Source organism: Mustela erminea, chromosome 6 (assembly GCF_009829155.1).
Source record: "Mustela erminea isolate mMusErm1 chromosome 6, mMusErm1.Pri, whole genome shotgun sequence".
Lineage (NCBI taxonomy): Eukaryota > Metazoa > Chordata > Mammalia > Carnivora > Mustelidae > Mustela > Mustela erminea.
The window spans coordinates 128,024,095-128,049,134 of NC_045619.1; the positions used below are offsets into that span (position 1 = coordinate 128,024,095).

The 25,040-nt window shown below is 49.3% G+C and overlaps 1 protein-coding gene across 17 annotated transcripts in view; it reads left to right on the forward strand.

The window, feature by feature from the left end:
• KIAA1217 (KIAA1217 ortholog) overlaps positions 1-22,439 on the forward strand; it is a 291,604-nt gene extending 269,165 nt beyond the window's left edge. For 8 of the 17 annotated variants that reach the window (XM_032349632.1, XM_032349624.1, XM_032349626.1 and 5 more), the window contains 12 exons: positions 393-523; positions 888-1,035; positions 2,880-3,330; positions 5,688-5,871; positions 9,457-9,620; positions 10,348-10,512; positions 13,664-13,783; positions 17,357-17,392; positions 17,545-17,622; positions 17,735-19,333; positions 19,875-19,997; positions 20,744-22,439. In XM_032349632.1, coding sequence (XP_032205523.1) covers positions 393-523; positions 888-1,035; positions 2,880-3,330; positions 5,688-5,871; positions 9,457-9,620; positions 10,348-10,512; positions 13,664-13,783; positions 17,357-17,392; positions 17,545-17,622; positions 17,735-19,333; positions 19,875-19,997; positions 20,744-21,238 — 3,694 coding nt within the window. In that variant the 3' untranslated portion in view covers positions 21,239-22,439. The remainder of the gene's footprint in view (positions 1-392; positions 524-887; positions 1,036-2,879; positions 3,331-5,687; positions 5,872-9,456; positions 9,621-10,347; positions 10,513-13,663; positions 13,784-17,356; positions 17,393-17,544; positions 17,623-17,734; positions 19,334-19,874; positions 19,998-20,743) is intronic. The other 9 variants (XM_032349623.1, XM_032349627.1, XM_032349629.1 and 6 more) reach the window with 7 other exon arrangements.
• Positions 22,440-25,040: the final 2,601 nt, after the last annotated feature.

Genomic DNA, 25,040 nt, shown 5'->3' on the forward strand with positions numbered 1-25,040 from the left:
AAGTTCCAAGTTGAGAAGGCTGATCTAAACCCATCAGGATCCCTCCTTTTGCCCCGCTACAGCGCATACAGTTGATCCCCTGTGTCACATTACAAAGTGCACAACCCCCGTCCCTTAGTTGGCATCGGTATCCCCACCGGAAATAAATAAAGAAAAAATAAAATAAAAAACAAAGAAGGGATGTCCCCATGAACATGCCCTGGGAAAACTCCCTTGCACCTGCCTTACACCCCAGCAGAATATTTAAGCCAGACCAAGCCACTCTTGTGAGCTGCCATCTTAGCAGAAGGCAAGGGGAGGCGGGGACAAGCCCTTGGCTACTGCAGCCGCTCTTCTTGTGGACCCGGTGTTCACCCCCATCTGCTGGTCTGCTCCTCCCCTGCCCCTCACAGTGAGTTGGAAGACTTTGTTGAAGACTTGAAGAAGGACTCTACATCCGCCAGCCGAGTGGTCACTCTAAAAGACGTGGAAGACGGGGCTTTCCTCCTGCGACAAGTGGGGGAAGCCGTGGCTACCCTGAAAGGTGAGCCTCCTGCTTGATGGGAGGAGTCCGGAGCCCGTCTCCTGTGGGGTGGGGGGTGTTAAAAATCTGTCCAGTAGTGAAGGATGCATCATTCATGCCTGTGTGCGTGCACATAGTCCGCAAGCACCTTCGTGTGCCAGGCACCGTTCTAGGCACCGAGGATGCCTCACTGAACGAAACCGGCAAGTACCCTAAATACCCTGTAAGATTCAGGATGAAGGGACACTAATGACAGGCGGCTGCCTCCCGAAGATGGTGTGGAGCGCGTGAGCCCCGCGCTTCCGAGCCTGTCCAGTGCGTTCGCGGGGTGGGGGCTCCACGTCCTGCCTCTCCTGCGGCTCACCCTCTGGCTCTTGGCCTGCAGGAGAATTCCCAACCCTACAGAACAAGATGCGAGCGATCTTGCGCATCGAAGTGGAGGCGGTGCGGTTTCTGAAGGAGGAGCCCCACAGGCTGGACAGTCTCCTGCAGAGGGTGCGAAGCATGACCGACACCTTGACCATGCTGCGGAGGTAACCGGGCCTCCTGGGGGGTGGGGAAGCGTCCTGAGGCGAGGCAGCGACTCCTTCCCACCGCACTTACTCCGTTGCGCTGTGACCGGAGGTCTCGAGTCTTTGCCGCACTTGGCAGTGCCTAGGGCTTAACATTAGCAAACCTGGTAAACTTTCTTCTTCTTTTTTTTTTTTTTTTTTAATCATTTGAAGGTGGTTCTTTTCAGGAACGCGTTAGAGTTGAAGAATGGCTCACAATATTTTCGTAGCCTCCTTCGCTTCGGGAGCAGAGAGGCCTTCAGTTAGGAGAAATGCGCTGGGAAGTTCGAGAGACGGTGTTGGGGTGTGGGGCTGCCCAACTCGGGGGCGGGGAGCAGGTGGAAGGAGAGATCTAGAGCTCGAAGTTGCCTTCATGAAGATGACTCGTGGCAGTGGAAGAAAGGGCACGGTAGCACGAGACAGAGGGGAACGGATCCTTGGGGATCCTTGGGGATCAAAGGAACAGGGTCAGTAAAAGAAACAGAAGTGAGTAGCAGAGGAGGGTCACAAAGGCAAGGTCTTCTTTTCCCAAATCAAAAGAGAGAGAGAAAACATTTTAATAACAAATCGAGGCACCGATTAAAGGTTATCAGTCAAGTTGGACATTGTCTGACCTAGAACTACGTTGATCCTAACTATAACCTGCGAGGAAGGCCTTAGAAGGCATTCTCATGCTCTTGTCCTGGTCCTCATCTTTATTACATTTTATAGAAAACTATGTGAGGCTCAGAAAGGTGAGGTTCCCAGCATCATATGGCTAGAACGTGGCAGGAATGATGACATTCAGGCACGGGTCTGGCCTGACCCCAAAGCAACATCCAAATCAACAAATAGCGTGACAAGACCCCAAAAAGCAGAGGACGTTGAGGACTAACCTACGTGCAAGATTTGAAGTCGCAGTCGACCCTTGCAGAAAGGCTTGATCGAGTCCAGGTGGACCAACCTGATCACACAAGGCTGAACAACATGAAGAGCAAACCCAAGGAGTTAGAATGCAGCGGACCCTTGAACAACTCGGGTCTCAGCTGCACGGGTCCGCTTGTGTACATTTTTTTTTATAAATACAGGGCAACACTGTTAAATGCATTTTCTTTTCCTTCTGATTTTCTTAATGTTTTCTTTTCTCCCTTTATTGTAAGACTACAGCAATAACGTACAAAATATATGTGAATCAGCTGTTTATGATCTAGATAAGGCTTCTGGTCAATCGTAGGTTAGGCTTCTGGTCAATAGCAGTTGGGTTTTTTTTGGGGGGGGGTGGCAAAAGTTCTACTGTGATTCTCAACCGTGTAGGGGGTCAGGACCCTAACCCAGCCCACGCTGTTCAGGGGTCCGCTGCAGGAGCTGCCCTCCGCAGGGGTTCGGCAGTGAAAGGAGGAGCGCTTGGAGGGAGCAGGAAGCTTCGGGGGTTGGAACTGAGCCTGCCTGAGGGCTGTCCCTCTGCCAGGACTGTTCCCAGGACTGGGTACAGGAGTTCTTGTTAGGGTCCTGTGTTCACTGTGTGTTGCCACCGCGCAAATAGTGACGAAACGGTGTCTGGCTGGGCTTGACCGAGCTAGTGGAAAGGGAGAGACAGACCCTATCTTAAGGGAAGGACTGAGAAAGCGGCTACCAGAGGCAGCCAGGAGACAACCGGAGGGCATTAGGAAGTTGCTATGGAAACCCTCAACACTGAGCAGCTACTCGGGGTTTTCGAACATCTTAATTCTGCAGCAACAGCCTGTCTGGCTTTGGGATGACACAGCGTTCAAGTTCATGGCATACAAATAAAATGCAGGCTGCCCCTTGTAAGAGTTAATGCTGCTGTGCCTGGTCTCCTCTCCCAGACACGTCACCGACGGACTCTTGAAAGGTACAGACGCCGCCCAGGCCGCTCAGTACGTGGCGATGGAGAAGGCCACGGCCGCCGAAGTCCTGAAGAGCCAGGAGGAGGCGCCCCACGCCTCGGGCCAGCCCCTCCACGCGGCAGGAGTCCCCGGCGACGTGAAGTCGGAAGTGGTGCCCTTGACCGTTCACCACGCACAGAGCTCCCCCGTGGTCGTCCAGCCCTCCCAGCACTCCGCCGCCCTGCTGAACCCCGCCCAGCACCTGCCCGCGGGGACCGGTCCTCACCCGGCCGGCCCCCCCGCCGCCGCCCAGGAGGGAACCTCCGCTCTGCCGTCGTCCGCTCAGGCTCCGCAGTCCCCACAGACGCCTGTGAACGGTTCCACCATGCAGAGCTTGTTCATCGAGGAGATCCACAGCGTGAGTGCCAAGAACAGGGCGGTGTCCATTGAGGTAGGGTCCTATTTCCATTTCTCATAGCCCCTCATGAAGGAATAACACCTGGTCCTTTCCCTTAAAGAGCGTATGGTCTGGTTGTCAAGGTCATATATGTATGTGCATAAGGATCGCAGATAGATTTGTAGCCCTATCCATGGGTTTCAATGGCCGGATTAAGAGAAAGATTAAGATTTCAAGAACGGTGGATAGTGTGACCCTGGTGTCCTGGGAAGTGTTTAACAACCAGCTCTCGGGAGGGGGTGCGGGGAACTCCCCGATTTGTAAAATGACCCATTTCTGTGGTGTGCTTTCCCATGGCCAATTTCGAGTTAACAGCGGGATATTGGGGAGCACACAACTGGGGAGAAATGTGAGTCGGCTGTCCCCGGCCAGTGCGTGCCGGCTCAGGCATCCCCCTGGTGAATGCAGGCCTGCAAAGCGTTTGCCGGTAGTCTCGAAAAATCTGTAGAGCCTGGGTGAGCAGAGCAGGGTGGCAATGGCAGGCTGGGTCAGAGGAGTGTTAGAGCAAAGGGAGTCACAAGTCAAGCTGTTGAAGGAACCTGTTTAAGGGAACAAGGCAGGGGCCATGAGGCTGGCAAGACAGGCTGGATCCGGATTTCGGGGAGCTTGCAAGGCAGTCCGAGGGGGTGTGGGCATCCAAAATATCCTGCTGCTCGGACCGGCGGTAAAAAATAGCATCTTCAAAAAATCACTCTGAGACAAAAGAGTCGATTCAGGTGGTGGGTCTAGGATTAAGGGTTCGGGATAGAAGTCATGAGCACAGGCTTGGGGTGAGAGGCAGAGGCAGTCAGAGTGGAAAGAGAAAACTAGGCCTTAACGTCACAGAACAGAAACCAGGCCATGTTCTTTAAAGAGTCTTTTTACCCAGGGCTGGTGTCCGTGCCCGAGTAGGACAGCTTGCTTCCTCCTTCCTCCTGCCTCGTACGTCCTCCGGTCCTGACCCCAGACCATGGCCTTGACCGTCTCGCGTCTCTCACAGATCAACAGGGATAATTCAGGTCTCAAGAGAAAAATAACCTCTTCAGGCTGCCTTGGCCACCGTCCTGGCAACGGGGCCTCGGAACTTAAGAGTCTGTTAAAAATGCCCGGATCTGGGGCGCCTGGGTGGCTCAGTGGGTTAAGCAGCTGCCTTCGGCTCAGGTCATGATCCCAGCGCCCTGGGATCGAGTCTCACATTGGGCTCCTTGCTCTGCAGGGAGCCTGCTTCTCCCTCTGCCTCTGCCTGCCATTCTGTCTGCTTGTGCTCGCTCTCTCTCCCTCTCTCTCTCTCTCTCTGACAAATAAATAAATAAATAACCTTTAAAAAAAAAAAAAAATGCCCGGATCTGCAGAAAGGAGGCCTGGGCCTTTCCTGCCCACCCCGCTGCTGACGGCTGAGGAGAACTTGCTTCACAACCAGGATCTGAGCCCCGTTATGCTCTAGGTCCTCACAGGCTCTGGGGCAGGCAGTGAACCAAAGGGCCAAAGTCCGTGCTTTCAAGAAACGTGCCTGCTTGTAGGGAGAGATCGAGAACCAGTGTATGCCAGATGAAAATAAATGTTAGGAAAGACAAAGCGGAGGAGGGTTTGGTGAGGATGATGATGGTGGAGACTCGGGGTTAGATAGCGTGACTCTTGGGCAGATCCTCGCCTCACTGGGCCCCAGCGTCCTCTGGCTAAAGAGTGCTAAGAAAGCGATCTCCTCTGTCCTTCCTCATTCTTCCATTGTGGGGTTCTACTAATCCTGGTGCTGATTTTCCCTCTGCCCATCTGGGATGATTCCTATGCCACCCCAAAATCACAGGAAAATGTTCTTTTCGAAAACGCATGGGTATTTTAAAATGCATTTCATGTATTTCTCCCTACCGTAGAACTTGGTGGAGCTCAGACGTAATCTAAAAAAGCCCATTTTAGACATAAGAACGTTTGACCCACAGGCCATAGAGCTGTTCTTAGGCAGATGTGGAAAGCAGACGTAGGAGTCTTTGTTCCCAGTGAGTGTTTTGGTTTTGTTCCTGTCCAGTTGCACATCTCCTCCATGAAAACCCTTGGTTTCAAGACAGAAACCTGGTTGTGAGATGCGTGCTTTGGAAGGCACATACCTGTGTCCTTTTTATTACTATTCGGAGAGTAGCAGTAAGTAAGTGCTCAATAATCAGTTAACAAATGAATTTGGGTTTCCGAGCTCACTTCTCTGAGAACGAATGTCAGTCATGTCAGCTTCCGTGGCAGCGAGCCCAGAGGCAGGTTTGTCTGAGGGGCAAACATGTCCCTCAGCATGGACCCCAGACCGCCCCCTCCATCGCCGTGAAATCTCTAATTAGCTTTCCCTTCTGGTTGCTAAACTTCCCTCCCTTGTGATTTTCCTTCAGAAAGCAGAAAGGAAATGGGAAGAGAAAAGGCACAATCTGGACCACTATAACGGGAAAGAGTTCGAGAAGCTGCTAGAAGAAGCTCAGGCCAATATCATGAAGTCAATTCCAAACCTGGAGATGCCACCAGCCGTGGGCCCACCACCAAAGGGCGATGCCTCCGGAGACAAGCTGGAACTTTCAGGTGAGGCGCTCCCAGAGCTGGGCCCGGTTGGCTGCCCACTGGTCCTGCACGTGCTGGCCGACAGGACCAATGTCTCACGTCTCAAGAATTTGATAAAATTGTGAAACAGGAAGAACAAATCCTCAACAGTCCCTGGATTCTCACTCCTGCTTTTACACCCAAAACCCTAGCAGGGAAACTTGTGTTCTGCATTAGGGTACCAGAATAGTGCCCAGTAAGGTAAAATTTAGATTCCTAGCTCCTACATTTCCTATGAATTTATGCCACTTCACAGCACCAGCTAGGAGGATAAGAGGGCCGCGTTTAAAGTAAGAGCTTTTCATCCGCTGCAGGAAGAAAATACCAGCCTTTATGAGCTCCCAAGGGGATATTAGATCATAAGGCGAAATTGCATTTTTTAAATCAAAATTACTAGATTGTATATTGAACCCGCTAAACTCTGGAAGTTAAGCATCAGTGTGTCATTAACAACATAAAATAACTGCTAGAAAACCCAGCCTACTAAATCTCCAACCAACGAGCCCCACGCCTCGCTCTGACTTCAGAGCTGAGAACAGAGACACCATTGTACTCACAGCCCAGTATCTCAGAGCCAAATTCAGGGATGCCTCATCCAGGAACCAAGGCAATCTGAGGAGGAATCGCCATCTTGACTCGCATGTCGGGGAACATGGAAGTAGATACGGTTTATAACCACTGAAACCCTGTCTCGGGTTTTCCTTCCCCAACGTTGCTCTAAAATCCCACTCATGGAAACTCTGCCCATGAGCCTGTGCTAAGTTTTTCACCTGCTTTCCCCACCTGCCAGCTGTGGGAGGAGGCCTGTTTAGGGATCCTGACGAGGGAGGCAACACTTGCCCGGGAAGGAAGGGGCCTGGGAGGGACGGCTCTGATCTCCTCAAGATGGCTTTTATCCCAGAGTTCTGTGAGGAATGTCTCATGGCAGAAGGATCTACACCCCCCTCCCCGCTTCTGTTTCTATCTGGCCTAATTTGGCTCTCCCCATTTTGAATTCTGTCAGATAGTCCCTGGATGTTTTAGAATCACAAGTAAATTATTTTAAAAAATAGTTACAAATTAGAACTGTTCCTTCTCCATGATTATATAACAAAAATAATAACACTATGTTTTGTTAACTTACTGCATTTGGGCTTTGTGTTCCTGCAGAGTAAAAAAAATTTGCGTGAAGTGTTTTTAAAAAATTAGTCTCCGAAGTATTTTTCACTCAGTTAAAATGTTCTTGTCATTCTTTTTATTTTATGTTTAAATAAACTCTACACCCAGCGTGGGGCTTGAACTCACAACCCTGAGATCAAGAGTCGCACACTCCATCGACAAAGCCAGGCAGATGCCCTTGTTTTTTGTTTTGTTTTAACATGTGGCCTGACTTCCTGTCGGAGTCCACGAATGGACAGGCTACCAGAAATGCGTAAGGGTCCAAGCCATTTCCTGCAAACGTGGGTTCCTGTCATTTTTACTTATTTGGCATGGATGTTATTTTTATTTATTTGTGTTTTTACTAATGAGGTAAAATTCTACACTGAGGGTTTAAAGAAAAGCTTTTTGTATTTCCTCTGTGTGCACTGACTACTTCAATAACGGGCATGGACCTCTAGCTCCTAAAGGTCGTTGGAAGGTTTTAGGGATTGTCGCCTCATTCCGTGCCATAGAAAAATTATTCACAGAGCTGTCTGTTAAAGAGAGCAAGAGAGACTCTACTCAAGACCACTGCAGTGCAGGAGAGAAATTGAACTCGACTCTGAACGCAGCATATCAAGGGCAGGGAGATTCGTGCTAAAGGCAGGCTGAGGGCTTGGCTGTCCAGTGCGGGTAATGAAGAACCAGATCCGATGTCTTGCTAAATTGACTTAGTAGAATTCTTTGCTAAAACTGGGCTGAGTCGACCAAGGGCAAAGCCTAGTGGAAGAGTGGACTCAGAGGAGCCTCACTGAAGCTGGTCAAAGAGGCAGGCTTTGGGGCGCCTGGGTTGCTCAGTTGGTTAAGCGTCTGCCGTCAGCTCAGGTCATGATCCCAGGGTTCTGGGATCGAGCCCCTCATCGGGGTCTCTGCTCAGGGGGAAGCCTGCTTCTCCCTCTCCCCCCAGCTCATGCTTTGTCTCTCTCTGTTGATATTTTTCTCTTTCTCAAATAAATAAAGAAAATCTTTTAAAAAAAAGAAATAATAACAACAAAAAAACCATCTCCCGTCATTACACGGGAGAGGAGACCTGGGACCACCTCGGGAGCCTGACAGCCTTTGCTGGTCCCTGGGGTAATCACGGAGCTGATGAGGGCATCCCCTGGCTGGGCTGCTGGCTTAGGCACCAGCCAGGGGGCCCAGTGCTGCTCGGGCCTCATAACCCAGCACCAGACTAGAACCGGTCACTACCCGGAATCTCGGGCATATCACCCTGATGATTTACCTACATCCTTACTCTAATTTCAAGTAGAAACTCCTCAAACAGCTCTGCCTGGGTTGCTCAGAAGAGACAGACACATTCCAAGGAGGTCACCTTGTCCCTAGAGAGAGCTGGGCAAAGCGCACTTGGAAGCCCCGACCGTCCGTGTGCGCTTCTTCCACTCTGGTGAGCTCTGGGCCTGAGTGCCGGTCAAGGGCGGAGGTGAGGCTCGTGACCAGGGCAGGAATGGGGCTGATGGTTTACATTTCGTTAAGTGCCTTCTGGGGGCAGCTCTCTGGGGAAAGCCAAGCTGGTGTCTGCATTCTCTAACCTGTGGTGTCCATCCTAACTTCTGCTTCTGCGGTTGTGTTTACTGCCTCCTTCTGTTAGCGAAGAGCCCTTTCCCACCACACAGCTGTGGCCCAAACTCCACTCTCTCCCTGACTTTGTTTTCTCTTCCGGCTGCCTCCCACTCTCCTTCTGGCCCTTCAGCGGTCACATTCTTCTAGCATCCCCTGCTCCAACCCGTCCTGCTCACACGGTGGAGGCTTTAGAGGCTAGGTGGGGGGCTCTGGATTGTTGGTTTTTTTTTTTTTTTAAGATGTTATTTATTTATTTTGGAGATCGAAGAGGGAGCAGGGAGAGGAGCAGAGGGAAAAGGAGAAGCAGACTCTACACTCAGTGCAGAGCCCAGCACGAGGCTCGATCCCACCACCCTGAGATCACGACATGAGCCGAAAGCAAGAGTCAGCCGCTTGACCGACTGAGCCACCCAGGCACCCTGGATTTGTCGTTAGGCTCCAGTATTTCATCTCTCCAAGTAAAACCCAGATTTTTTTGTTGAATAAGGATAGCTCATACTTGCATTTACATATTGCATTTACAATAAGCCAGTAGGCACTGTCCCAAAGGCTTCCTGTATATTGTTCCATCCTCACAGGCCCCCAGTGGAGATTATAATAATACCCATTAAACAGATGAGAAAACAGAGGCAGAGAGAAGTTACTTAACTTGAGCAGGATCTTTCTGAGATTTCGAGTCCAGCTTCAGGGTCCATACCTTTAAACGCCACACTGGGGAGAAACTAGAGAAATATTTAGGTCTGACTGCATCAAGTTTCTAGAAAGACCCTGTTCTGGACGTTATCCTGCAAAGAGATTATTTTTCAATGACACACTGTTTTCCAGAAGACTCTCCGAATTCAGAACAAGACTTGGACAAGCTGGGGGGTAAGTCCCCGCCTCCTCCACCCCCGCCCCCTCGGCGGAGCTACCTGCCAGGATCAGGGCTCACCACCACGAGGTCCGGCGATGTGGTCTACACCAGCAGGAAGGAGAACACCACCGCTAAGGTCTGATGGGTTAAGTGCTGGGAAACTGGTCTCTGGGTTCAGATGATACCTTTAGACAAGGTTCTCTCTATTTCCCCTTTAGAACGCAACCTGTAGTGAGGCAGAGGAGAGAACTGACTAAGCTAAAATCACAGGAAGGCCCCACAGATGGGAAAATGTCATCCAGTGTTTTGGGGCCAGACTCAGTACCACTAGCTTTATCCTTACTTGACTTTTGGCTGTGAGAATGTAACATGCGGATTACAAGCTACTTCCCCAGCAAGGCTGCATAAGATTGAAAATGGGGGCGGGGGCGGGGGGTGAAGAGGAGGCTGAAGAAAAACCATCTTACAACGCTAAGTGAGATTGGCTGACACAGTTGTGCGAGTCCATACAGAAAGATGTTCAGTGAGTTTTCGTTTCCACTTCACTTGGCAAGTTTTGTCTTTGGTGCTAAATGTGAAAGACAGTTTCCGAGGAGATGTCGTATGGACGGGCCCTTCTTAAAGACACCCATGTTGAGTCGTTCCAATTTTATTAAAGATCTTAAGGCCATTCACAAAATGGCAGCTTGTGCAAACCAAAACCCAAACTGAATGGAAGGGGGCTGTTACAGTCTTGAACTGCGTTTGAAGAGGCAGGGAACTAGCACACCAGGCAGTAGGGGAGCGCGTGTTCTCGTGATCCGGCCCTCTTTTTGCCGGAACCTACAGGGCTTAAGCCAGTTTCTGATTTGAATATTCCACAGGCAAGCAGTGAAGATGCCGGACCAAGCCCCCAAGCGAGAGCCACAAAATGTCCAACAGAGGAGCCTGCTTCTGCCTGGACCCCATCCCCACCACCAGTCACGACCTCCTGCTCCAAGGATGAGGAGGAAGAAGAGGAAGGAGACAAGATAATGGCAGAACTGCAGGTACGTGGGTGAGGTGGCCGTGGCTCCTTGCCTTCCTGTCTGGGACTCTCCGGCTGTGTCTCACACACATTCGTTAGCTGGCGAGGGCTGGCAAGAAGCCTTTGGGCCTAGGCCCCGAAAGTTGTGTGTTCTGGCCTTGGCTTCCGCCTTTCTAAGATGGCGCTCAACTAGGCCCTCAGGGAACCTCATGACATGTGTAAGGAATGATCATCTCACAAAACAGCTCGGGAAGTTCATACAGAAAATCAATTGCCAGGTTTCCTCACTCTGGCTGAGAGGATTTACTTTACTTTTAGTCTTGATAGTTGGCATCATTTCAAAAGCAATTAGACGGGGATCCAAAATACCAGCCCTTGTCTTGTCTTCATCAGGACGAAGGCCTACTTCTGGTGGGGTCCCCCTCCTTGGGTTTTATTACTTAGAATGGCTGCCCTTAGGCCTTCTGCACTCCATACCAGGCGCTCATTCGTTGTCAGTGTCCCCTTTTTAATATTCTGACAAGGTAAAAGATTCTATTTCCCATTTTCTTTGGCCTGTTTGAGAAATGATACCTTACCTATTAGTTTTGGATTTATATTTTTTAACTAATTGACACAGTCCATTCATAGGATGAAAGGTGGGCTGCAGAAACTATACTCAAAGCTTATCCCAACATTCAAATCATGGCTGAGAATCTACCTTGGGTATACATTCTAGGAACTTTTCTAACCAGTGACGTGTGCATAATTCCCACACCAAAGCCTGTTGTTCATAGAATATTTCATTATTTTGACCCATACTTATTCTAGGATGTTTCCCCCCTTTGGATGGTCAGATGGTCAGACCACAACCACGTAGGGCTCCAGAACGGGCCGCCTGTGCACCAGCGTACTCCTGGCTTTGTGCAGGCCCCACAGATCCGCGTTCTTCCCACGGAGTAGAGAGAACTCGCCAGCTGTGTCATTTCTGCCATGGCTGTTCTGTTTTGCCTTCCTGGGTGGTAACTGTCAAAATTGGGCTGTTTGCATCTCCAGGACACCTGGCTTGATTTGTGGAAATGGGTGCGTCCTTCGGGGCCTCACTAAAACTCCCAGACTGGCCTGGGACACCCCTCTCACCAGTCAGCTTGCAGAAAGGTTTTCAGAATGGCTAGAGAGTGTCGTTTATAGGAACCCTAGATTGCTAAGGTTAGTGACGCATGCAAGAGTTGCGAGCGTGGAGGCGTCTGTCCCTCCGCGATCCAGGGAGGACCCCCGGGGCCGTGGACGCTGGCTGTGTCCAGCTGCCTGTTGCTGGGGGATTGGGTCTTGTCCAAAGACATGGAGGCAGGTTCTGGGACCCTTCACTGTAGCATCTGGCCCACAGCACGGTCTGAATTGGTCCTGGCCCGGTCTGGCTCAGGTGGACAACAAAGCAGTCGATGATGTTAAACCTGTGCGAGGTGAACGGTCACTGCTGATCCTAGAGGCGAGACGTTCAGGCTCATGAATAACCCCACACTAGGCCCCAAACAGAGGTCATGTGTTCAGCCGCTTAGAGCTCGTGGCCTGAGAACTTTTCTCTCCACTGATGTCTGCCTATCTCACGGTGCTTTCTCTGGCTGAACATTTTCAAAGGCTGGAGTAATTGGCTCCTTGCTGTCTTGGTGGTGGTTAGGTAATACTGGTAAATAAAGTGCTCTAAGCCTAACTTAGCCAAAGCCAGACAGCTCTCCAGCAGGGTGGTGCTGGCCGGTGGGGGTGGGCATGGACCCAACCCGCTGCCTCAGCGGGTCAGCCGCCGGCTCTGGACTTAGGTGCCCCCAGGCAGGACCAGGAGCAGGAGCAGGAGCAGGAGCAAGCTTCCGAACGGAACTGGGGGACGCCTGCCCGCTCTGGGGTACCAGGCACCAGAGGAAGCCACAGGCTTCCAAGTCCAGGGGCTGACAGCCCAGTGGAGATGGTGATGGCCTTAGTGGGCTTCTCCAGGGCCGGCGAGGACTGGGGTATCTGAGGACCTGCAGGGGGGAGCCGGCACTGCAGGAATGGGGAGCGAGTGGAATGGGGGAGAGCAGGCCAGGAAGGGCCCAGGCACCGGCTCCATTCGTATTTCAGGACCGAACTGAAATGGTTAACTTGGTGCGGGCACGGGTTATTTGTTCTGCCCACAGAGTTGGTTCCAAAGGACCCTATTTGACATTAAGAAAATAAGAGGCGATGATTGGGATTTTTTTTTTCATTTAAATAACTGACCTTTAATCCCGGCTGTGCATTTGATTATTTGGGGGAGTTTGTTTCTTTTTTAAGGGAAGAAAAGGCCTCTGAATGAATTGTGTTTTGGGTGATGCCCAGGTAACAGAATTGTTATTTAATGAGGTGACACGGCATTGAGTTGAGAACCACCGATTTCAAGAAACTGGGCGCTGGGGTTCTTCATCTTTCTTGCTGTCACGATCGTATCGTCCCTCCCTCTGTGCCCCAGTGCCGCAGCCTCGGCTTTCTGTCCGTCTGAGAACTCCCTCGCCCCGTGTGCACACGAGCCAACGTGGGCTCCTCGAGCCAAATTTGATAGTGTTCAGGGACAGACCTAGAGGCTCAGGCAGCCCCGAGACCACTCAGAATCCCGGGGTGCTAAAGATGTCCTCATTTTCCTCCAAATGCCCCTCAGAACGCCCCAGAGCATGCGAGTCCCTAGTACTACCATGGACAATGAATCAGTCAGGATGACTTCTGTTGTAAGATGGAAAGGTTTGCAATATCCTGTGCGCCTTTTCTCGGACCTCAAGAAAGCTGGTTTAAAAAAAAAAAAAAGGAGAAGAAAAGGACCAAGAAAAAAGAAAGATAGTTTTTTGGCCCCATTCATTTACATAGTCATGATTTTTTAAAGGTCAAAGCAAGAAGCCCTACTAAGTGCAAATGAGGTTCTGGAAGGAAGGCCATTCCTTGCAAGACTCCTGTCCGTAAATCCTGCCGGGCACAAACACTAAGGAAGTCTTTGGCCCCTGGCTCTGTGCTCACCTTTGGTGCCCGAGGCCCAGATGCAGAGCCCGTGTCACAGGTGCTGCCTCCTTGGCTCCGTGTGACCGCACACAGGCCTGGCCTGAGGTCTCTGTGCCTCTGGACCCCCTGCCTCTTCCCTCTGCCCTCCTCGCTGCCCTCGGATCCATGTTAACCTCAGTATTTTAATCCCTCAGGCTTTCCAGAAGTGTTCCTTTATGGATGTAAATTCAAACAGTCATGCTGAGCAGTCCCGGGCTGACAGTCACGTTAAAGACACTAGGCCGGGGGCCACGGTCCCAGCCAAGGAGAAGAAGGTAACGTGGCAGAGACATTGGCCACACAGTCCGATGGTCCTTCTTTCCTTGCTCTGACACTAACACTGCTCGTGCGTTTGTCCTTCTGTGCCCTCTCCTTTTTTCTCTCGCCTTTTTTTTTTTTTTTTTAAAAAACTAATGCAGACACAGCCTGAGGTTTAATCAGAGATTAACCTGTGACCTCTGCGTTCCTGTGCACAGCACCCAGTAGTCTGTGCAGAATTTCAGGCATTCTCTTCCCAAACTGTAGACTATGCACACGCCTGGCAAGATTTTTCTCAAACTCCAGAGAAAAAATAGAAACATTGATTGAGTGTGTAGCACTTTTTCTAATTTTTAACACGTCTTCTAGGTCCAACACACCTATGTTAGAGTAGGACTCTACTTCCTCAGACTCTAGGAAGAAGACTCACGGCAGAGCTGTACGTCCGCTGCCGTCCCCAGGGGTACCCTCATGGAAATGCACACAAATGTATTTGCACACATGTTCGAGAATGCCAGATAGAATTTTTATTAAGTACAATACATTCTCAGACTATCCCTGGCAGGACCACAAGTCCAGTCTGGGTTTAGTGCTGATGCACACTGTAGCATCCAGACAGATGTCCTGGCTCTGAACCAGAATTCACTGTCTTTGCATAAGTACGAGGGAAAGGACGTCAGCCTGATTTTCTTAAAGTCAGCTTTTTAAGTCATATCTGGAGCTATTTTGATTTTTGGATATAGAGCCATCTTATCTGAAGGAAGCCTCTGTCTACATGTCAGGATTGAAAGTTTATCATGACCAACTCAAGTCCTAGCATTTTTTCACCAGGAACGTTTATTTCAGAAATCGAAGGTTCTAGCATCCCATAGATAAAGTCAACCAAATCGGCCAAAAGTCAACCAAATCGGCCACCGTGTAGCCTAATAGGGACACCAGCTGGATACCTCAGTCCCTGTATATTCTTATACAGCTCGCTCAGTGTGGGGGAGAGAGGATCCCAAGTCAGAGGGCTGTTCAGACGTGATCCTTCAAGAGATATAGCCCTGGGGCGCATCACTCCAGCCACGCTGGAGGAGGCTGATCTCCTTCCCCTGTGTCACAGCTATCCCAAGGCTGCCTGCAAACTTCCATCGGCCACGTAACACTGTTATAGGTGGGGTGAGGGGGAATCTGTGCGCCAGCAGAGGTTATGAGACTTAACGATAAAATCTGTTAATCTGGATGGAACCCATGATGCTGTATCGGAAATCGTTTGCTTTTTCAGTCTGTAGGATTGCCCTGTGTGGCCTTATTAAAACCAGCTCATGAAGGACCCTCACAGACCCTGAGTCACAAGGCATGCCTGGACTAAGGGGACTGTTGCTGGCTAAAACACTGCCTGGGAACCGGGAAGTTCTGGAAGATCCCTCTAGAGACAGTCATTGTCTCGCAGAATTTTACTAATTGGCGAAAAAGTTGCACGCAGTTCTTTGCCCTGCAGTTAGAAAGCCATATCCTTCCAGTCTCGTGATTCTCAGGCGAGTCCCTCAGGTTAAGCAGGTCTGTCACAAGAGCCCTGTAGGGACTCTACTGCTTATTTCAGATCACTATACTCAGTAGATTGACCTGTTTCGCAATAATGACGACCATTGGACTTGTCCCCAAATTTGTATCCTTATTAACCTCTCCGCAGCCTATTCATCTACCCTTCTATAAATCAAATATTTCCTTAAAATTTTCTGTTGTCATGAAACACTAACCTAGTACTTCACCTGTATGCAATTTTCCTGTAACTGTGTCTCTGATGGTTTTGGCTCATTGCCCACGTGTGTTGTGAGCTTGCTACATAGTTGTCGGAACAATCCAGATCTCAGGGCCTAGAAGCAGATACAAAGAGGCTTAATTATTAACCTTTTTACACAGAGTCTTGACCATTGAGATCATATCTAAGATGTTGTGAGATGACATGACCTTTGTGACCAAGCTACCCTGGGTGAGGTCAGCGCACCTGCTTTAATACGCTCATTCTTTTCTCTAGCCCAGTGACCAGAATGACAGGTCACATGAAACCTGCCCTTGGCACGTTTATCTCCATGGCTTTCATTAGATGATGGCTGCTACTCCATCTGTTCTAAAATATGTATGTCCCTGGGTGCGATTTGAAACACTTAACCATGGGGATGGCGTGAGCTCGGACAGATCGGAACAGAGGCCAGTCCGATTTGTCAGCAGCCCGATGTCATACATGCGCATTCCTTGTCCAGCCCCTGGGTAAATCCTCACTCGAGTCTTAGCATGGCATGCTAACTCCAGGTTTGGGGTCAAGACCTCATTTAGTCTCCCTGAGACCTTTTATTGGATGTGTTAGTTGTTTAATAATCCAAGTTTAAAATCCCACGTTCGACATGGCATTGTTCAACCACACCAGCCGAATCGTTGCACACACTTGGGGGCCTTACCAGGAGGGGGCAAGTTAAACAGGAGGTGCGGGGTAGCTAAGACACCTTGTATCCTATATGATGTTTCCATGTGATTAATACTGACTTCGTTGTTTGTATGTTACTCCTTGAATGTGTATGGACGCTCTTTCCATTTGTAACAAGGCGTTGGGATTGTGCGGGGTTGACGGGCAGGACCTCGTGATTGTGCTTTGTTATGTTGTCATTGCTTTTAACCAAACAATCTCCTTGGGACTGTGACCCATCCATAACCACCTCTTCCTCTCAGGCTTCAGCAGCAAGAAGAGAGGGCAGTGGTGCCTGGGAAACGAGGAGGCACAGCTAGTGTTAGTGTCACAGCAGGGCCTGAGGGAACAGATACACACGGGCTGGAAAAGGCCACGCTTCCTGGTCAAGCACTGTCCCCACCTGGTCCTCACCCGCTGGCTTCTCACGCCCTGAATCTTGGTGAGAGCCTCAGAAGTGGACCTTCGCTCCATGTTGGAGGATTTAGAGACTAGAAGCTGAATTACGATGTCACGGCCATCATGGTAGTCTCACATGTCTGCTTTGGAAATGTTTAGACGTTTTGGCGACATTACCGTTCTGAATTTGGATTTGATCACCTTGGGTCTTGTTAGTTTGAAGGTTGTTGTGACACGTTACTTGGCGAGTCCAAGTTAAAAAAAAAAAAAAAAATGCAAGTACCTTTTCCATCTGTCCTTTGACCAGGGGGAAAAATAATGGGTTTTTTTCATCTCCAAGTACCACACCCAACAAATGCAGAGTCCTTATAGGACAATTCCCGTGAGAAAAGCAGAGAGTGTAGTAAAAGATCTAGCTGAAAGGGACGTGAAAAAAATCTGGTCTAGTTCCTCAGTTTATAAGCAAGAAAACTAAGGCCCAGAAAAGTGAAGGTAACACAGCGAGGTGGCCGGTCTGGATTAGGATCAGAATCAGGATCAGAATCTTCTGCCTGCTGAGATCTGTGCTTTCCACAGCACCACACCCCTCTTCCCCTTTTAGATTCTGCTAGGCCCACCATCAGATGCTGGAAAGAGAACGTGTTGACACAGAATCGGTCCCTTTATCCTCTTAGCTGCTCCCTCACAAAATTCGAAATACTTTAAATACTTGGCTAATTGAGATTTTCGTCTTGTGCAAACACAGGGCGTTTTTGGAGGTTGGAGAACAGAGCAACCCAAGGTAAACAGAGTTGTGTAGGTTTCGGACTGGTGTGTAACCAATGTGCTTGGCCCGCATGGTTTGGAAGTGTAATGAAAGGAACAATTTAGTGGTAGTCCACTTTGGGGGGGATGTGGTTTTGTGGAGTAACATGTCCTACACTATTCTACCAGAATTTGGAATTTTTCCATGAAGACATACGGAAATCTGATGTTGAATATGAAAATGGCCCCCAAATGGAATCCCAGAAGGTGAGTGTAGCACATCCGTGTTCTGAATGATACCGTGCAGATTAATTACCTTCTTTTGTGGATCCGTTTCTGATTAATGTGTGTGGTTTCCCTCCTCCGCTGTCCCTCTCAGGTTACCACAAGGCCTTTAGGAGCTCTTGGTCACCCTAAGTGGGAAATGGCAGTGGGGGATGGTATTTTTGATGCATCCAGAACCTCAGAGTACAAAACAGACATCCTAAAGAAGGAAAACTCCATGCCCAACAAGAGTTTATTTGGAGATAGTAGAAACTATTCCCAGAAAAATGCATCTAAAGTCAACTCCAGCCACCCTGACACTCGTCCATCGGAAGTTGTAATAAACAGAGGACCTAAGGGCTCGGGACCTCAGTACCCCGTCTCTGACACAGAGCATCAGAAGATGAGTTACAGAAAGACAAAGGAGATGGGTCTAGAAGGACCAGAAAATACCGATAGGTGTGACCTTCCCTCTCCCACTAGGTCAACTGAATTGAGCCCGTGTGATGTCAAAAGTCATGATCAAGAGGTTCCCATGACAGAGTTTAGCCAGGTCGTCCTGAGACCCAGGGGCGCGCGGCATGCGAACGTGAACCCCGGCGAGGACGGGGAGTCAACCCCAAGTTCTCCCACTGAGGAAAACGTGACCCCCGACAACATTGCCTTCATGATTACCAAAACCGCGGTCCAGGTTCTCTCCAGTGGGGAGGTCCGAGACATAGTGAGCCGAAAGGGGGAAGATGTACAGACGGTTAATATTGATGCCAAAAAAGAGACCGCCTCCCAACGAGGAGGAAGTGAAAACGAAGAGCCGGTCGTGTGCCTGGACAAGAAACCAGTTATCATCATTTTCGACGAACCCATGGACATCCGGTCCGCGTATAAGAGACTTTCGACCATATTCGAGGAGTGCGATGAGGAGTTAGAGAGAATGATGACGGAGGAGAAGATAGAGGAGGAAGAAGAGGAGGAAAACGGAGACCCAGCGGTCCAGAACAATACGTCTGGAAAGTTCCCCAAGGAGGTGGCCTCCGGCAGCCCCAGACCGGCACGGCAGGCCGACCGGGAGCGACAGCCACACAGCCCGTTGGCCGAGGCCGACACATCAGGACAGGAAATGAATAAAAGGGAGCGGGGCAAGTTGAGCCAAGCTGAGTCTCCAAGTTCAGATAGCAAGGGCGACGGGACAGATGACCAGTTTGAAAGCCCCAAGAAGAAGTTCAAGTTCAAATTCCCTAAAAAGCAACTGGCGGCTCTCACTCAGGCGATTCGCACGGGAACCAAAACGGGGAAGAAGACCTTGCAAGTGGTGGTCTACGAGGAGGAGGAGGAGGACGGCACCTTGAAGCAGCACAAGGAAGCCAAGCGATTTGAAATTACTCGGTCCCAACCTGAAGACACGCCCAGAAGCACGCCTAGGAGACAAGAGCCGCCCGGTCCAGAGAGCGCAGCTCTGATTTCCAGGACTGATGAAATTAGAAAAAATACCTACAGGACGCTGGACAGCCTGGAGCAGACCATCAAACAGCTTGAAACCACCATCAGTGAAATGAGTCCGAAAGCCCTAGTTGATACTTCGTGCTCTTCCAACAGAGATTCTGTGGCAAGCTCGCCCCACAGAGCCCCAGAGGCTTCTCCCCGCTCCCTGCTAGTTCTGGAGGAAGCTCCCACTGTCCCAGAGCCCCCCGCGTCCGTCCCTTCAGCTTCACGTAAGGTATCTTGGTCTGATGGAGAGTGGAAAGACCCAGCTGCTTTCTTACATCTGCCATAATCACCATTAGCAACAGGTGTCTTGTGATTGACTTGCTTCCTTTCAGGTGGCTCATTGTGGGTTTTTTTGTTTTGGGGGTTTTTTTTTTTTGTCTGTTGGCCACGATCCCTTTCACTCACACTTTCTCCCTCACCTTCAGAACAACAACGACTCGGTGTCTAACAGCTAATCGATTCTCTTTTTTTACCTCTGTTGCTGATTGGTGTTGGGTAAACGCAAGGACGCTGGGTCGGTCATTTGCTGTTGAAATGATTGCTCTGATACTCACATTAAAATCCGTTTGATCAGTAGTGGAGCAGTTTCTTCTGTTTGATTCTTCAAATTAACCCCAGTGGTGTCTCCTGATGTCCGTCTCCTCGATCTGTCCTGCATGTAGGGCTGTGGCTTCTCACGTTGACCTTCTCTGCACCCGGCGGGAGAGCCTCGCAGTAACCCACTCACGCGCTTCTCCTTCTCTTCCCCTCCCGCCGCTCCTCCTCCCCAGGGCTCCGCTGGGACCCCGCAGACGAGCAGGATGCCAGTCCCCATGAGCTCCAAGGGCAGACCCGGAAGCCTGGACAAGCCTGGCAAGCCGTCCAAACTGCAGGATCCCCGCCAGTATCGTCAGGTAGTTTTACCTTAAAAAAACCCAATTTTGGATGGACGCTATTGCGGTTAAGAAGCAAGTCGCTGACTTAGTTTATACCAAATACTGTGTTTTCTTTGTAAGATATGGTTTACATAGACATCCTGGATCTGGGGCATGAAGAAAGTCTTTAAAAAATTTTTTAAAACACCTTTGTTAAACTCTCCACCACGCTTTTGCATGCTTGCAGTAAAACACCTTTTACTTTGTGACTCCAAAGTTTAACCGTTAACACAAGGTGCCAGGGCCCTTGGCTTTTCTCTGGTGAAGGTAGTGGTTCATCAGACCATGTTGGGAAAGCGAGACAGAGCTGTCCTTGAGCTGCCCTGAAAGTCACCAGTACTAACATAGATGCTGACCGCATTGCACTGGAGGCACATTAACTGTCCGTCACGATGGCCCCGCCCCGCCCCCACCCCAGTAACCTCCCCCGCAGACGCATGGCCAGCCTGGCACCGGGACGGGCGTGGGATGCTGGATGTGCCTGTTCTCACCGACACCTGTTCTTCCCTTTTCTCCTCTTCCGCACGTCCTACGCTCCGTCCTCTGGGGGTTTCTGCCAGGTTCAGTACAGCACGACAGGACTTATAGCTCAGGCCTTGAACTGGTTTGGTGTGGTTTGGTGTCTGGTATTTAATGGTGCTCGGAAGGGCTGTGTTGCCAGACCCTGTGCATCGATCGTGTTACCAGCTTTCTGACAAACTGTCTCCCGCCATCTTTATTCACAGGCTAATGGAAGTGTTAAGAAAGCTGGTGGGGACTGTAAGCCTCCTTGCCCCTCCTTACCTGCTTCTAGGATTCCAGCCCTTTCTCCCAGCTCTGGGAAAAGCAGTTCTGTGCCCTCTTCTAGTGGCGACAGCTCTAACTTGCCTATCCCACCTACCGTTAAGCCACCGGTTACTTCTAACCCTCTCAGCCCCCAGACAGGACGATCTGCTCCCTCTGCCTCCCTCATCCCCTCTGTCTCTAATGGCTCCTTAAAGTTTCAGAGCCCCACTCACGCAGGTAAAGGCCACCATCTCTCATTCTCACTGCAGACTCAGAACGGCCGAGCAGCCGCTCCCCAGTCCTCCTCCTCCCCGCCCTCCCCCGCCTCCCCCACTTTACTGAGTCAAGGTGCCAAGGGCGTCCGAACCATCCACACTCCCGGCCTCACCAGCTACAAGGCACAGAATGGAAGTTCCAGCAAAGCCACCCCATCCACAGCAAAAGAAACCTCTTAAAGGCCAAATCCTATTAGGCACAAGTCGGAGTTGCATTTTTAAAAAAAAAAAAAAAAAAGAATTTTTTTTTTTTTCAACAGTCTTCAACAACTGTTTTCACAAGAGAATGTACCATATTGCTATACTCTATGGGGCTTCATGCTAAGTATGTGCTAAATACTGGACGACTAGATCTCGGTAAAGCTTGTTCGTTTTTTGTTTTTTTTTTTTTTTTTTACTTTGTTGCTGTTGTAATTACATAGTGTTTACTGTCTATACTCGATATCTGTTACATGAAGTAAGCATGTGTTACAGAGAGTGGCTGGCAGGAGAGAAGTGTGCGTGTGAGATGGGGGGGAGGGGGAAATGTATTCAGCATGTAAAACATGTATGATTCCAGAATTTTAGTATGTTTTGTACAAAAATATTTTTCATTACGGAGACTAGACATGAACAGAGAAATACACAAGTGTGACTATACAAATTGTAAAACAGATACTATAATATTTCCTTTTATTTTAGTGTTATTTAGCTTTATTACAGATTTCTATTTTTGTCAGAACTTCATGGTTCCTTTCAAGATCCTTTTTGCCAAAAACATTTTGATACTATAGCATTGTACATGTGAAAGTAGTGTGCTAGACAGTATGCCGTGAACTTCGACACAAGCTAGCCCCGAGGCGAGTGTCGAAGGCAGTTTATCGAACCTGTTGCACTGCCATGAAAATTACGTATGATAATTTGCAGCCCAAGCGAGCTAGCTTTCTTTGCTTTTCTTTCTTTTCTTTTCCTTTTTTTTTTTTTTTTTTTTAATTCAACATATTGGGATTCTCTAGCTGGTTTCTTTGCAGTATCGAACCCCTTCCTTTGCTTTCGGAGACCTGGTAACCCACACTATTACATTGTGAATTTTAACATGTACACTTCTGTACGGTTCTGTCAACTGATCAACTTTTGTACATATATAAATAGACATCAGAAATACTGTATGTGACAGCACAGAGTAGTTTTCCCACACCAAAGTTAATTTTTATGCATGCTTTAAAACTTTATCTCGGGATGGGCAGAAATGGGGGCTCCCCGTACATTTTTAAAAAGCAACAAGTTTGCACAGCTAGAGTGTTTTTTTGTAAATAAATGTATTTGTATAACACAGTCATGTAATATACAGAACTATAAGCAGAGACTTTGCAAAACTAAATAAAGGGCTGCATGCTTATTATTTTTTTGTACCGTGTCCCTCAAACTACTTCCTAATTGGAGAATAAACGTTAATTATCGCCAAGTTAAATGGTTTGGGTTTTGAGGACGTTGTCAGTGACGTGTAATCGGACATGAACTGGTTTTCAGAAAGCCCTGCTTTTCTGAGTCATGATGAGCTCCTGGTACATGCATTTCCAAGAGTGGTGCCTTCGTAACCTGCTGACCCTTGTCTCTGGGGCTCACCCAAGGTTTGCCGACCAGAAAGCAAACCTGGGGACAGAGTTTCCACCCTCACTGACCAGAGGGGCTTGCATTACTTTTTTCCTTTTTTAATTCCCAGTAGAAGTAAAGTAGAAATAAGCCATCTTTGTCACTATGAGCTTGTGGAGTTCTCCGTTTAAAAAAAAAAATACCATTGGTGTACAGGGACATACAGGAGCTAACGTGACACTCTGTGTGTTCATTTGAAAAATGGGAAGAGCAGTTAGGGAAAATAACACCGAGATTCGGAATCACAAAGAACAGTCCCAGGAAGCTGCCTATTACTGTTTCTTTTGCCCCCAAAATATTTAACTGAGTTTGATGTAAAGGCTAAACTGTTATTACTTTAGCACGTGTCCAGAGCTGCGATGGCTTCCTCAGAATCAGCATATTCTGTCTCTTCTCATTATGTGAATTGTTATCGCAGGTCTCCGGCAGGGCTCAGGAAAGTCATCTTAGAGTTTTTAGGCATAGAAGGTGCCAGCACGTCAGCCATGCCCATCACAGCTCAGCAGCTACATTATATGAAAATACATCCCGCAGCCAGCTGGCGTGTGCGAGTTTATTTGCTCCTCTGTATGGACCAGCTGAGACTTCTTTGTAAGCAGCTAACCACGGGTGGTAGCCCCTGTCCTTAGTTTACCCTCAGACGTGCCAGAGCACTGGCGAGGATACACAGGGGATGGTCAGTTGCAGCCCATGTCATCACGAAGGCATGTCCCACAGGTGAGGAAAAACTCAGCACGGCTCAGCCATAACCCTGAGACCCAGCAAATGCCCGCCCGCCTCCTTGGGACATTGGAGGGAAACTGAGTCCAGCGGAAGGGCACCTGGGTTCCTTTAACAGCTAAAGTGGGTGATGCTTGATGGGATGAGCTCTTAGGCTTTCAGATTTTGTTCAGCCACTACTAGACTCTCACTCCGTTAGCTTTGAAGCTCATCATTCAACAGAGAGTTGCATCTGAAAAAATATTCTTAGAAATAAACCACAGGGACTTCTCCGGTTAATTCAACAGCCCATGAGCCCGGGCTGTGTGCTTGTTGTGCAGCCTTGGGCGTGCCTCAGTTTCTCAGCCATGAGTGGAGAATTAATAACAGAACCTGCCTCACAGGATTGTTGAGAAGATTAAATTTGATGCGTAGAGAATTCTTAACACAGAGCCTGACGGGTGCCAGGGTGGCTCAGTGGGTTAAGTGCTCGAATTATTTTGCCTCAGGTCATCATCTCAGGGTCATGGGATCGAGCCCCTCATCTGGCTCCACACTGGGCGTGGAGCCTGCTTAAGGTCCTCTCTCTCTCTCTCTGCCTCTCCCCACCCTCTCTTCCTCTCCAAATTAATTAATTAATTAATTAATTAATTAAAAAAAATTTTAAAAGCCTGGCACAGATGCACACTCAGTATTGTCCTTATCACCACTACACGGGTAACTGGACACTGTATCTGCTCCTAAAAGGCCTCCATCTGGTCATGGAGGGGATGGCACAGCCACGGGCAGGCGGAGAAGTCAGAGGAGCCTCACGGTGGGCCGCAGGGTTCCTGTGGAGAGGTCGTTCGCACAGCGACATCTGGCCCTCCATGGTACGATACAGAACTTTTAACAGTGTTCCAGCATTAAAGAGGCTGCTTTTCTTTCAACACTACTTGTGACTCCGACTCTTTCCAAAGTAAAACAAAAGAGTGACATGGTCTTGGACCAAAGCCAAGATCCTAAAATCATGGCTACAAAAGGGTGGTCCTTTTGCAAGGTTGGGTGTTCGGGATTGGGAGAAGGTACACCCCCCAAATCATGGAGTTGATGTCCATCCCTGAGCTGAGAACCAGGGGCAAGACCCATGAAGAAAAGTAGACATGTCCACTGGGCTCCCAGAGCAGCTTTGGCCATGCCTGTCCCCAAGGCTGCTTCCTGAGTGCCCCACTCTGTAACTGAAACTAACTTCTTCCCCTCTCCCTGGCTCTGAAAATGCAAAAGCATTTGAGAGCAACCGAGAAGCATTTTTGGAGGGAGTGGAGGAATGCGGACTCATTCAACCAAAAACCCCAGAGGTCATTTTGCAGAAGCAAGCAGGTGACATTGTTGGGGAAAGACACCCTGGGCCACAGGCAACAGTGCACTCTGATCTATGCTCCTGAGACGATAATGTCCAAAAGAAAGAAACTGGTCATGCGAGCTCTCATGAGGAGGGAACCCCAGGTCTGCCAGGGCTCACGGCCATCGAGCTTGAAACAGAAGCTCATGCTGATGACCTGGAGCTCAGAAGGTCAAATTGTGCCCGGCACCCTGCCAGGAAAAGGCAGTGGAGCTTACAGTGCATACCTAGACTTACACAAAATGCTTCAGTTATTTAATTGCCTAGCAT